Below are 14,426 nucleotides of genomic sequence, written 5' to 3'. Positions count from 1 at the left end.
TCACAGACTGTATAGATGAGGCCCTCAGTGACATGGTTTAGTGGTGACCTTGGCAGTGCTGGGGGAATGGTTGGACTTGATGATCTTAAAGGTCTTTTCCAACCTGGTTGATTCTGTGATTCTAGGTGAGGGGTGTTGGGCTGCAGAAGAAATTCCCATGAGGAAATGAGGTGTTTTGACCCTGTGTGAAGGCTTTCCCACAGCTCCGTCTGTGCTGCCATTTGTCTTGGGGGATCCTGGTGCCTGCTCAGGGCAGGTCTCACGCTCATAAGTGCAATTTCTTGGTGTAACACCAGTGAGGTGGGTGATGCCATGGTAAGATGCCCTTGCTCGTGTGGTGTTGCTGCTGAAGGCTCTCTGGGGCTTTTACCTGGTTTTGTGGCAAATGTGTTGGGGTGGCAGATGGTGGGATGGGTGCTGCAGGGTGTCCTGTCCTGTTTGTATAATCCTGGAGTGGTCTGGGATGGGAAGGACCTTAAGATCATCCAGTTCAACACTGCTGCGGGCAGGAACACCTTCCACTAGCCCAGATTGCTCCAAGCCCTGTCCAACCTTTTGTAGTTTCTCTGCTGGTTTCTGTCATTTACAGTAGTTGCAGCTCCCAGGAACAGAGTGTGTCTACTTCAGGCATCTTCCTAGTGGCTCTTTTGTGACTGTTTTAGTATTAAAATGTTCTTCTAAAGTGTTTTTTTTAGGTAGTAGGTCATTATGCTACCGCACATGTGGATAGGTAACCAAGGGAAGCCTTCTGCCTACCCTAGGTAATCAATGAGAAACATCAAAAGGTGGCTTTGAGTACTGAAGAACTGAAACAACATGTTTTGCGTATGATTTGGACCTGCTTCTTGGTGAGGAAGTGCAACTGGAAAGTACGTTTTTACATACAGTAAGAACATACTGCTAAGAACATACATACTATATATATATGGACCCTGAATTTGTTGTTGAGGTGTTGAGCACCTGGGGACTAGTGGGAGGAAGCCCGATGAGAAATTTCTTTGTGACCTCTTTGAATCTCCAGTAGGATTTCTAAGTCACGCTAGAAGCAGCCTGGGGAAAAGCTGGAACAGCTCTAATACAGTCATCGTTTGCTCACAACTTGGAAATTCTGCTCTGCTTCCCTGAAAGCAAGCCTAAGTCATTAGGGCTGAAAATCTCCTGGTGTTATAAACAGCATCTCTTCCTAACTTAAGTCTCTTTATTTTAAACTTACAGCATCTCTATGGAATGCTCTCCATCATCTCTGTTGCCTTCCAGGGAATGTACCCTGCTTCCTGATGCCCCGGGAATAAGCTGTCTCTGCTCAGTGAACTCATTTAGCTTGAAAGAAGGGCTGGCAAATTGCTAAGCAACCTCAGCCATCATCCAATCTATGCCAAAGAGCTTAGCAGCATGTGCCTTGTTTGGCTGTAGTTTTCCCTAGAAATTCTGTGGTTTTCCTTACCTTGAAGGCTCTCAGCTCTGAGGTCCTGTGTAGGCAGTGAATGCCTTGGGGTGATATTTGTGAGAGTCTAAGAGTCCCTGGTTTGGGTTGGGGTTTTTACATGGCTGGTTCCTATGCTGTTATCTAAACTACTGCATCAATATTTGGCTAGTTAATGAGGGCTGTGTTGACCAGAGATGGCAGTAGGTGTACTCTTCTGTTCCAAGTCGCTGCTCTACATAGAAACAGACTCAGTTCTTTTTCCCATAGGACTTTAAGAGGTTTTCCCTGTGTTTTGTGGTGTTTTGGGGTTTTTTTAACCTTATTTTCTTACTGACGTGAATAAGAACATAATGCCTAAAGGCCTTTTGATATTCAATGTTTGCAGCTCTGTAAATGTCTGTTCTTGTGCACAAACCCTTTTTAAGTTCAAGGTAGTGAACTTCGATCACCTTTTTCTGGCCTGATGATAATAACAGCTTGTCTCTGTACAAACTGACCATTCTTTTCTGTTCTTATTTTTATGTTGAAGTAACAGAAATGTGGAAAAAATGAATAAAATGGATTTACCAACTACTAGTCTGCAGAACAAATATCCGCGGTGGATGCTTACCCAAAGCCAAGAGGAAGTTTTGGATGATAAAAAGGTATGTCATCGCATGGAGGAAACTGAAGTTTGCCCTGTGTTAAGTTAATAAAGTAATAAACTAATTGATGTACACTGTGTAATAAAATAGCAGTGGAGCAGTTGCGTATAATTATACCCGTGCCTCTGACATTTCTGAATGGTTACAGCTGTTTTATCCTATGAACTATAATTAAAATTAGCTCCTCAATTACTGGTTGAATGACCTTGCTAAAGGTTTTTTTTTTTGGAGGTTTTTTTTTTTTTTAATAAAAAGATCATGTATCAACCAAAGGCTGTTGCTATTAGCTCTGCAGAAATTTATTCTTGACAGACTTGAATTTCAGTGTCAAACCCACCCATGTATAGGGAGATTTTTGATGTGTTGCTCACCCAGTGTTGTAGGTTGTACACCAGGAGGAACTGGGGCAGGGGGAGAGATTATATAGATAACCTGAGAGCTCAAAATGCAGCGACCTCAAGTTGCAGCCTGGCAGGCTGGTTTTCTGCACTTGCACGTGTGCAATGTTTCTGAAAGCTCTGCAGCTCAGAGGTATCAGAAGAATTAATTGATCATAAAGATTATGTCAGATTCTTATGTTCCAAGAATGTTAATGTGTCCTTGGATGCATTTTTTCCTGCGTATAAGAACAGTTTTGGTATAAAACTTCCCACCAGAAGCAACACCCTTCACTTGTAACATCTGGAACTGCTTTAACAAGTAGAAAACTGAGTGGCAGGCAGAAGACTCAGTTCTTATAGAGCAGCAGTTAAAAATTAGTAGTGTGGATATTGCTATGACATTTAACCAAGATGACTTCCATGTGCTGTGTTACAGCAGTGTACCATGGAACCCTGCTTCAATCAGCAATTGGAGGAAGGGTTTTGTTTAAACTTTGACTGTTCATTAACTGGAGGGAATGTTTTATTGTGCAAGCATAAAATCAGCACTGTCTTTGTTCCAGAATCTCCCCCTTCCAAGCAACTTCTTTTAGAAACTATATTAAAACCTCTTTTGTCTATTATGGCTGCTTCAGATTGACAAGATGTTGTTTTTTAAGTGTTAATATGACATACTTACCCATATTTGGTATGACTGGAATTGTAATTTACTACGTATTTTGAACCAAAATGGAGTTTTTTCAGGTAGGTAAACTATCAGAAGTTCTGCAATTCAATTAGGTTTTACCTGTTGAACTTTTAGTAAATACCCTTCTGAAAGGGGGGAAAAACATTAACTGGAGTGTTACATTTCACCTTACTTGTGTGCTTAAAGCTTTAGTTTGTAAGCCAGTAATCATCAGTTGATGAAGGACAGTGATCCTTTTAAATCCTTCAGATAGTTTAAATCTATGGAGTTTAGGTAAAGCTTTGTGAAGTTCTTCACACACTGTATCTGGCAAGGTTAAGTGAAGTGGGCTTGCTGAAATGTGGGACCAAGGCAACTGGGGAACTGAGCTATTTTATACAGGTGTATTGAAATGGAGATGTGTTGGAGAATTTTAGCCTGACCAGATTTGAATGACTTGAAGAATTACTCAAGTTTTTGCCCATTTTTAATGTTTTTGCTTCAAATGAGAGCTGTGCAAGCGCTACAGCATTTGAAATAGTGTTAGGGGTTTTTTTTGATACTGTCTAAAATGCTTCTTTTTCCTAACGTTGTTCTTGAAAGCTAACAAGTCTCTTTGGTGGAAAGAATACAACAGAAGTAATTGAGGTAAAAACTCAGCCTGCAGGATTTCAGTCTCAGTGCTTGGAGCTAAGCAAAGAAATGAAGGCATGGAACCAAATGTTCCTAAAGGGAGGTGTCACCCTTTTGTTAATTAACAGTGCTGCTGCCCGTGTATGTGGAGCACAGTTCTGTTTCCCAAGGATTTGGGAAACACTGATGCCAGCCTTGCTGTGACACAGCATTTACATCGCATGCAGGATTTGTAGTGCTGATGCTTTCGTGTGGCCAGTAACTCAGCCTCTCCCAAATGTTGTTTGACAGAAGTCTGCTTTTCAGAGGAGTGTTTTGGAAGATGGGCTGCCATTCCTAGAGTTCCGTGGCTCTATTGTGTACAGCTATGAAGTCAGTGACTGTTCCCTCCTTTCAGAAGATATCAGGTAATAGCTCTTAACTCAGTTTTTCTTTGTGTTTTCTTTAGTGCTGTTTCCAAGAAGGATTTGGCTTTTCTCCCCGTTGTGCTATGCGGGTTTAGTTTCTCGTTTGGTCTTTATGTTTGTTTTTGGTTTGTGTTTTTTTTTTTTTTTTTTCTTATGGGAGGTGCCATTACTGAACCTTGTGGTCCCTTTAAGCAGAAGCAGTAAAGGCTCTAACACAGGTTTTATTCTTTCCACAGTATGGATAGCATGAAGAAGTATGAGCTGTAAGAAATCAGGTGTATGTCCTAATTCATAACTGGGGACTGTATGTGTCAAGAAAAGATAGTATATTAATGATGCAAGTTATTATTCTCTGCTTTTTAGTGCAACGGGTTAGATAAAGAACAAGCTTTCAAGGGAGTATAAATTACTCCACCTTTTGTATCTGGCTGTTTACTAAGGCTTGTGTATTGGATTTGCATGGTAAGGTTTTGGTAATGGGTGGCTCCTGTGAGAAGCTGTTAGAAGCTTTCCTTGTGCCTGATGGAGCAAATGCTAGCCAATTCCAGTATGGACCTGCTGCTGGCCAAGGCTGAGCCCATCAGTGATGGTGATAGCACCTCTGTGCTAAATAATTTAGGAAGTGGAAAAAAACCTGCACAACTGCAGCCGGAGTGGGGAGTGAGAATATGTGAGAGAAACAGCTCTGCAGACAGGTAGGTGAAGAAGGAGCGGGGAAGGTGCTCCAGGCACTGGAGCAGATCTCCACCTGCAGCCCCTGGAGGACCCAATGCTGGAGCAGGGGAATGCCCGAAGGAGGCTGTGACCCTGTGGGAAGCCCAAGCTGGAGCAGGCTCCTGGCAAGACCAAGGCTGGAGCAGCCTGTTCTGAAGGACTGTACCTCATAAAAGGGATCCAGCCTGGAGCAGTCTGTTCCTGAAGGACTGTTCCCCATGAAAGGGGCTCACACTGAAGCAGCTTGTTCCTGAAGGACTGCATCCATGGAATGAACCCAGGCTGGGGCATTCATGAAGACCTGCAGTCTTTGGGAAGGACTCATGCTGGAGAAGTTCATGAAGAACTGTCTCCTGTGGGAGGTACCCCATGCCGGAGCAAAGGAGGAGTGTGAGGAGTCCTCCCCTGTGGAGGAAGGAGCACAGAGACACTGTGATGAACTGACTGCAATCCCCATTCCCCCTCCCCCTATGCCACTGATGGGGAGGAGGTAGAGAATTTGGGGGTGAAGTTGAGCCCGGGCAGAAGGAAGGGGTGAGAGGAAGGTGTGCTAAGATTTGGTTTTATTTCACATTATCCTACTCTGATTTACTTGGTGATTAAGTAAACTAATTTCCCCAAGTCAGGTCTGTTTTGCCCATGATGGTAATTGGCGAGTGATCCCTTTCTGTCCTTACCTCAGCCCGTGAGCCTTTCATTATATTTCCTCTCCCCTGTCCAGCTCAGGAGGAAAGAAATACTGTGTCTTATGGGGGTATCTGGTGCCCAGCCCTGATCAATCTTCCACAGCTTGCTATGCTACTGTTTGCATGTGATAAGATGTGCTAAAGTTTGAGGTTTCTTGAAGCTTTTGGGAGCAGCAGGAATTTCACAAGCCTTATGGTCTTGAATTTAAAATGGTTTCTGTGTCCTGTACATGTGAAAGGGGATGTGCTAGCTCTTAATTGTTTTTTATGTAAGATGATTTAAGCCTGATAGTTTAAATAGTGGTAGAAGAACAATTAAATGTGAAGAATATCTGTTTCTTTTTAGGCAGAGTTTATCAGATGGGTCTGCTGTTGGATTTGATATTGAATGGCCACCATCATATACTAAAGGAAAAATGGCCAAAATAGCAGTAATCCAGATATGTATATCTGAGGAGAAGTGTTATTTGTTCCACATCTCTTCCATGTCAGGTACTGTATTTTCTTTCTTTCTTATTTGTTAGGGCATGAATTGCCTTCTGTTTGCTGTGATTAAGTTTGAACCTAACCTTTGAGCAATAGCCAGTATTTCATGCTATGCTGGATAGTAAAAATCCATCCTTCTCTTTCCTGCCTATAATAAATGGATTTATTCTTTGAGTATTGCTGATGTATATTAAGTGGATCTTAGCCCAAGTCTTGCCCTGTGTGCTGGCATACAGCGTCTTCAGGTCTGAACAGGGCAAAATGATGTTATTTGAATATTAGTTTTCTGTTTGGGAAAGAAGATTTGAGTTTAGCTTTCAAAATTTAATTCCCTGCTCATAGAAAGAGCTTTCTGCTTAGTGTCAAAATAAACATGGAACCTAAATGTAGCAGGCTGTGTTTCTTCTTAATTTGGCTTTAATAATAAAACTCCTCTAACATGATGGCCATTGTGCTGTTTTGTTCCTAATACCTGTGTTTTGTGACATTGGTTATCAGAAAGAACACGGGATACCTGGTGAGATGCAGCTGTGGGAAGAGAAGGGGTTTGTGCTCAGTGGAGTCTGAATTCATTATAGATGTGAATAAAAGCTTCCAAATAGGGAATGTGGGAATGAGGGAAGGAGGCTGCAATTTTGTAACCTTTGGTTTGAATGTTAGATTGAAACTATGCCTGCAAGATATCTCTGATTTCCCTGGGGTGTGCATGCTGAGCTATAATGGTGATAGTTTTAATGTTGGTGTTCAATCCTTTGTCATTTATAGCAAATGAGGTGGAAAATTTAATTGCTGGAGGTTATTCAATCCAGGAGGCAGAAAGGTACAAAAGGCACAAAAGAAAAAGATTTGAGGAAAGGAAGCTAAGGGAGGAAGAATCATCAAGGGCTGAAATGCTTTTGATTCTGTAAGTGAAGATGTTTGCGTGTAAATGCTGAGTACGGCTGCATGCCGGTTACTGTGTGTTACAGCAGAAGTTGGTGTTTCCTCCTGAATCATTTCCTAAAATTTCTGCTCTTGCCAGTGGGAGGTGTGTTTTGAATGGAGATGTCAACCTTTTTGCAAGAACCACAGCCAGTTTCTGCTTATTATGCAGAATATATTTGATCTACAGAATCATAGATGTTAGCAGGATTAGCCAGTTGGATAAGACCCACCATTCTGGGGGGGAATGGGAGAGAAATGATTCTTTCTGCAGGAAGAAGACAGTGGAGAGTTTTTGAACTGTGTATAAAGGAAAAAAATACATCTATTTATCAGGAAGATTCTGGATAATTTTCCATGTTGTCTTCTTTTTTCCTACAGATTTTCAAGAAAATATGGCCTGTTTCTCAGGGTTTAGTCTCTGTATAGTTCTGAAACTTAGACTTTTTTAGTTCATGCAGTCACTTTTCTAGAAATATGGTGGTAGAAATGGGGGACAAGCCCTCTGCTGGGAAGTTGCCATCCTTGAAGGTTTTCATGATTATATTCTTTAGTGAAAATCCTTTATTCCCAAACTCTGCTGTGTGTGTTGCAAGCTTTTAGTCAGCTCAACTGTCTGTCTCCTCCACAAAGGAGTAATTCTCTAATTTTTAAATGGACCTGGAACTTCACAGCACAGCTGATTGTGGCTATAGTTGCAAAGATGTCTGTGTTGTGTGTCAGTGGTTCCCATGAAAGTGTGGAGATAGTCATATATAAAATAAAATCAGCTGTGCAAAGTGATTGTGGAAGTGTATAAACACATATTACAGTAGTTAAAATGTGAAATTTGAAATGAGAGCCAAGCCAGATATTAAGTCCTATGTGTTTGTAGGTACTAGAATTACTTGAGACTCATTCAGGGTATTCAGCTGTGGGTTTCTCAAGGTATGTATCTAAGACACTCATAATTTTAAATGGCATCAAACACAGTGGGGAGAAAAAAAGCTGTTTTGGTTCATGTATGAAGGGTCTATGGTTGTTGCCTTCTGTAGAAAACCTGATACGAAAGGTACTTGCTTTTATTCAGTCCTGTAAACTTGAAAATAGCCTTTGATCTAGGACTATGGTGCCATAAGTTAGGGATAAATTGAAATATAATACTTAGCATCTGTGTACATCCGTGAATATTTTTCTTTCTTACAAGAAAGAAAAGACTTGTCTGGGCTTGGCAGAGGATCTGCATGGCCAGTTCTGTTTTCCAAATGCTACTGTTGGACCAGCCCAGTGTTAGCACTGACTGTCTTTACACAGAATCTGTTTTCCTGGTCATTTCCCATGCTTATGGTTTTAATGGTTTCCCAGGAATGAGAAATAGCAAAAACTGGAAGGAATTCTGTGTAAAGCTAAGGTGGTGATGTGTCTTGTTTCATGAGCATCCAAATCTGTGAATTGAAGTCTTTCTCAGCTAGAGGTTGTCTTTTTGTTATGTGATATAGTGATCACTAAGACAAAACAAGGTTGTTAAATTTCTTACTGATTTGTTTTTAGATGCAGAATGAATTTGCATGTTTCCAGTGTTTCATTTCTGCTTGTCTGCAGATGATACATTATAACCATTTGGTGTTTGCAGTCATTCCAGAGTGCAAGCAGCCACATAAACAGAGCAAATTTGGGGCTTTTCCTCTAAAAGCAAATTTTTTTGCAGATGTCTCTTTTGCTAGGATTTTGTCATTTCCTTTAGACTTTCTGGCATCTTCCAGTACTTAGTTTCTCATGTTTGGACTTCATCTGTTTTAGGTTTTCCCAAGGGACTCAAAAGACTGCTCGAAGATGAAACAATTAAAAAGGTTGGCGTAGGAGTTGAGGGAGATCAATGGAAACTGATGAGTGACTTTGAAATCAAACTAAAGAGCTTTGTGGAGCTGGCTGACGTTGCTAATGAGAAGGTAAAACTTAAAACCCTTTTGTTGTGGGAAGGGATCTTTTTATTGTGCTACACAAAAGGAGGCTTCCTTGGCTTCATAATGGAGCTCAATGCTAATAGCAAACATGTTCTATAGAATAAAGCAGAGATGTGTTGTAACTTAAAATAAGTTTATAAAGAACTCTCAAGGAATTCCACAAAATTGAGTACTGCCTTTCAGTGAGCTAGTTCTTAGTGAATATTTGTCCTGCCTGTTCACCTCTCATGTTTACAAGGTAATTCAGCTGCAGATGCATTTTCTTTACTCCTGAGTACTAGATTCTGTCTAGTCAGGGTTCTACTGGCAATGGCGTGATTGTCCCAGCAATGAACCTTTAAGATTCAGGAGATGCTGTGGAGGCAGTGAAGACTGATGCCTGTTCAAAGGGAGGCAGCTCTTGTGCTGTGGCTTACTTGGTGGTCTTTCAAGTCTGTCAAGCACCAAGGTCTTCCTTCAAGTCCTTCATGTAGAGTTGTTGATCACATAAGCTAGAGCCCTAGAAATATATTGGATGGGGCTTTGAGGAACCTGGTCTAGTGGAAGGTGTCCCTGCCTACGACAGGGGGTTGGCACTGGATGATCTTTAAGGTCCTTTCCAAATGAAACCCTGTTGTGATTCTATGAAATATCTTTCATAGACTCGTCATGACTCTGAAGTTCGTGTTGCCTCTACTCTCATGTGGGTGCAGGTTCCAGAGCCTCATGACTTGTTTAGAACTAGTGTTGAGTTTGGTGCACCCTGAATTTCATATTAGCTGGATTTTGGTTAGGTAGCATTCAATGTAGGGTGTTACAAACGCCATCTTAATAAGGAAGCGAGCAAAAGGCTCATTAACTTCCAAATCACACTGCCATGCTTATTTCTAACGTGTACCTTAAAGCTTCTCTTTTGGTATACGCAAGGCTTTTCCTCACCTGTACTCAGCCTTTCCATGTGCTTTTCTTTCCTTCTGTGCATATTTTGTTTGGTAGGATGGTAGCAGCAGTTGTAGTTTCTTGGTGGAGGACAGATTTATGCCCAGAAATATCACTACTTATACCTTTCTCTGTTCTGTGCTTTATGTGGCCTGTGTAATTAAATCATAGCTATGTAATGTATCATCAGCATTTGAGGCAGTGCTCTCCTTATGAGCACTGGAGTTGAAATCGAAACCTGGAGCTTCAATTCCCAGCGGCCTGGGAGTTGTACAAATTAAACTGTTTTGCTCGAGCAATAGGAGCTGTTTATTTTCAGACTAGGTGTTTCCTCAGTTCACTTCCCTCACCCTTTTTAGTCCCAGTGTTTGACTCCAGGATAATTTGTTATGAAGATGAGCAACGTGATCTTCTGGTGAAGAGAAAACAAACCAAAAACAAACTTGAAAGAGAAGCCTGAGAGAACAAAATAGGGTTATATGTAATGGCACAATGCAGGGGGAAGGGCTGCGGGAACCTAAAATGAGCAGTTGGTTGGGATATTTTTAGACTAGGTTTAAAGGGATGAGCTGATAATGCTGCAGTTCTGCATGTTTTGCAACTAGTTGCAAGCTGGAATAGTGGAAAGCTGTGCCTGTGAGTCCTGAATCCTCTGGGTCTGAAGGGAAGTTTCCCAAACTGACTGTTAAGATGATAGCATGTAGCAACTGTGGATGACAAGTAGGATTACAAAAGCAATGGAAAACTGCAGGGTGGTGGAGTGACTTCCGGAGACTTCTGGTGCACTGCTGCTTCCCAGCACGCTGAGTAGTGGCTAGCATGGTCTAAATAGCATGCTCTGGCTTCTACTTGGTTTAAGACTTGCAGAAGATGACAAAACACTTACAGGAAGACTTGATTACTCCTGTGTTTATATTAAATAACTTCCTAGTGTTGGATATGGAATTTCTCTAACTTGAAAGGCAAATAATAGAAAAATCCTGGAGGAAAGAGGGGTTACTGTTTAAGTCTATGGCTTTATCAACTGGAGGCTACATTGTACAGATATTTTTGGTAGCATGACAGTGCCACCTCACATTGTGTGGACTCACTTGGCCCTAATGCAATGTTTCCAGCCTGATAATGTAGCTATATCCTCTAGCAATACAGTTTCAGGGCAGGGAAGTACAGCTTGCAAATGGCTAAACTACCTTTTAATGTGATGAGGAAAGATTTAAGCCTGGAGAAACAGTTACTGCTTTCAGAAGCTAGTTTGTGCTGACTAACTCGGAGCTCTTTGCTTCTAATGAGGGATTAAGTACACTTTACTGCTTCGAGGAATACACTCTGTTGGGTCAATTGTTTCCTCCTTTAAACAAGTCCTTTTTTTTTGTTTGTTTGTTTGTTTGTTTTCTTTCCCCAGCTGAGGTGTAAGGAGATCTGGAGTTTAAATGGTCTGGTCAAACACCTTTTTGGCAAGCAGCTTTTGAAGGATAAGTCTGTCCGCTGTAGTAACTGGAAAGAGTTTCCACTCAACGAGGAGCAAAAATTGTATGCAGCCACAGATGCCTATGTACGTACAAGGAGAGGTCGCTGTTCTACTCATGTTAAGTCTTCCCTAGCATGTTGTTAGCTGCAGTTTTTAATAGCTTTCTGCTGCAGAACACAGTGAACATAGGAAGACTGTGAGGTGTGCTGTGGATATGGGATGCTTAAAGGTGGAAATGCCACCAGATATGTTGCTGTCCAGTTTCTTATCTCAGGGTTTTAAACCTCAGTGTTCATCCTGAGTGTCATAATATCTTCTCTGTTGAAGATGGTGCTGCTTGTACCTATGCTAACCTGTTTTATTACCTGCATCACTGAAAGAGGATATTGTGATGAATGCTTCACATAGAAAATTGAATGTAGATGGAAGAAAGAAACCCCATTCCACAGCAGCCTTGGACCTCCCATGGGGTCCTTACTCCTAAATGTTTCATGGAGTTCCAAGATTTGCCTTTTTATTGAAGTTTTTCCAGGAAGCAGAGCTCCTGGAAGTTTTGCTGTGCTTTGAATGTGCCAAGTTACCCAGGCACCAACAATCAGCCTGAGGAGTGTCTGTCCATTTGGACTGGCTTCAAGTTATCACTTCAGGGAAGTGAGTTTTAATGGAGCCATTGGGTGAATTTTATATATATCTTTATGGAGAAAGCCTAAATGCTTGTAGTATGATTATCCCACATGGGTGTAACATGTCTGGTGTGTATTTTAAGTACAATAATCACTTATGGAAGCGAAGAGTGGGTAATTATTTTTTGGTTCCCTTTTCTGCAGGTATTAACTGTAGCTGGTTAGCAATTTTGACTGTGTTTTCTGCTGGGGGTTTTGCTCATCTTTCTTGAGCAGCTTATGAATCAAAATCCCTCTAAATATAATAGGTGAGATAAAATTAATAAGTAATTAGGAAGAAATACAACCTCCTCTAGTGGCTAATGTAGCACAACAACAGTATGGATTACCAGAAAGAGTAATGTAGTTGGATGTGGATTTATGTAGTTCTGTAGAAGTGTCTGCTGCCTCAGTTTCAGAAAGAGCATCCTTTTCCTGCAGTTCTGTGAAGGAATGTGCTGCTGAGTGCTGCCTGCTTCCTGGGACAAGATGATTTTTTTATGGCAGCAAAATAAAATACCTTCAGGCTTTTGTTTCTGTGTTGAGATTTGATAGTGGAAGGAAAGTGGGACAGAGGTCTCTGGTTTTTGTTCTGACTCAGGAAAGATTGCACATTTTCTAGTGTAGCACACCCGTTAAGACCCAACCCAGTAAGGAAAGGAACTTTTTTTTTTTTTTTTTTTTTTTGTGTGCCTGGTGCAGCTGCTGTAACCAGCATTTTTCCAGGCAGTGCCTCTTTCTTGCTATGCTCTGTTCACCTCACCTGCCTCTTGGAGCCTCCCAGGAAAACACAAGGCAGTCACTTGTTTCTTCCCTCTTTAAGATGCTCTCGTTAACATGTGTAGCCTAATTATCACGTTCCTGGCTTTAGGCTGCATTTTCCTGGTAGAACTTACTATTTGTATCAAGGGAAATATTAAGCACACAGAATCTATCTTAGTAGGTTCATAGCTATTCTCTTGGAGCACTACATTAAATCTGCATGAAGTGAAGCAGATGGTGAAACTGGGAGCTGAGTACTTGGAGCTCTCTGTGGCTAACTTGGTAAGATAACTGTGCTGTGGTCTAGATAAGAGTTTCTGCTACACTGTGGATCCCAAGTCAGGCCTTTTGTGAAGCATTCTGTAAAGTATGACCTGGTTGTGATGAACGGTGCAGTAAGACAGACCATCAGTGGTTGTATGGCATGTACCAACAAATCAGGAGTGGATGTTCAGAATGTATTCAAGCCAGTTTGCTCTATTAATTCTTGATTATTGTTTTTGCTTTGTCTGAGATGGTGTTTCTCTGCAGAGTGCCGAGTGATATCTTTTCTCTTTATTTTGCAGGCTGGTTTTATCGTTTATGAAAAACTGAAAAATATGAATAACAGTGGCCAGAAAGTACTTTGTGTAAGAAGAGGTAAATTATACTTCCAAGCATAAGGAGTTCATTCAATGTACAGTGAAATATTCTATTTGTCAACAGATTTTTTTTCATAGTATCTTTGTTTGGATTCTCTGGCTACTTGGTGAGTGCTTTCAGAAAGAGAACAGACTGTAAAGGTTCTCAGATGTCCTGGTTTACCATACTATGTATGTTCCATCATCATGTAGGAATGCAGTCTTGCTATGTTGTTTGTTTCTGCTGTATACAGAGGTGGTAAGAATTCCTGCCGTTATTCCAGTTTGCATAACTCAACTTCAGTGAGTTAATACCAATTTTGCTGATGCAGGGACAAATATCTAGTTCAAAAAGAGTTAAGAACTGAGAAAGAAAGCATGTTATGAAGAAATGCTTCTCTTGAGGTGTATTAATAGGACCCAGATTTTTAGAGCAGCTTAGCATTACTTACTTGATCAGAAAAGTGGCTTGGAAGTCTCAGAACTTGTTCAGTTCATGCATCATAAGCAAAGTTATGGATTGCATGTAGCTTATGGTTGGAAAAAGAGGTAAGAAGTGTATTTCCATTTTGTACTGGCTGAATTTTACTTTCCTATCAGCCAGAAGTGGCAGTACTATCCTAAGTACAATTTTTTGAGTTTGATTTAGTCAGCATATCTGTATTAGCAGTTCTTTTTCCTGGAAGCTGGAGCAGATACTGAGGAAGGATCACTTAGTAATGGTCCAGTTGTGTATCCTTTTTCCCTGAGCGTGTGTAACCAGCCACTGGAAGCGATGCTTGGCCTCATTCTGTGTACTTGTCATTTAAGCACTGGAAAAGGCTGTCTTTTCAGCTCTAGGTCTTGTAGAACTGGAATTACTTGAATAGAACTTGTTTGCATATAGCTGTTAGACCTCAACTGTTGTGAAATAACTCTGATGGTACTTCTTACAGATGACATGGGTGTGAAGGAGTGCTTGACTTCACTAGCTGCAGAAATAACAGACCTGGCTTCTTGCATCCCTGACTCTTCTGGGCAACTTGAAAATGTGCAGAGGTTAGATTTTTGCCAGCTTGTCTCTACCTATAGTAAAAGTGTTTTGGTCTT

At 41.1% G+C, this 14,426-nt stretch overlaps 1 protein-coding gene across 30 annotated transcripts in view; it reads left to right on the top strand.

Annotated features, from left to right (window-relative positions):
- Nucleotides 1-14,426, top strand: part of WRN (WRN RecQ like helicase) — a 50,261-nt gene that overhangs the window by 900 nt on the left and 34,935 nt on the right. For 19 of the 30 annotated variants that reach the window (XR_013956884.1, XR_013956885.1, XR_013956886.1 and 16 more), the window contains exons 2-10: nt 126-315; nt 762-886; nt 1,956-2,070; nt 4,042-4,157; nt 5,904-6,049; nt 8,744-8,892; nt 11,228-11,377; nt 13,284-13,356; nt 14,273-14,375. Coding sequence is in view for 27 of the 30 variants with exons in the window: in XM_080618170.1 (XP_080474296.1) it covers nt 313-315; nt 762-886; nt 1,956-2,070; nt 4,042-4,157; nt 5,904-6,049; nt 8,744-8,892; nt 11,228-11,377; nt 13,284-13,356; nt 14,273-14,375 (980 nt within the window). In the remaining 3 variants the exon portion in view is untranslated. Of the gene's footprint in view, nt 1-125; nt 316-761; nt 887-1,955; nt 2,071-4,041; nt 4,158-4,846; nt 5,417-5,903; nt 6,050-8,743; nt 8,893-11,227; nt 11,378-13,283; nt 13,357-14,272; nt 14,376-14,426 lie in introns of those variants that run through there. The other 11 variants (XM_080618161.1, XM_080618162.1, XM_080618183.1 and 8 more) reach the window with 10 other exon arrangements.

Source organism: Psittacula echo, assembly GCF_963264785.1.
Source record: "Psittacula echo genome assembly, chromosome: 1".
Classification (NCBI taxonomy): Eukaryota; Metazoa; Chordata; class Aves; order Psittaciformes; family Psittacidae; genus Psittacula; species Psittacula echo.
The sequence above is the reverse complement of the archived record's forward strand: the minus strand, read 5'-3'. Positions and strand labels throughout refer to the sequence as shown.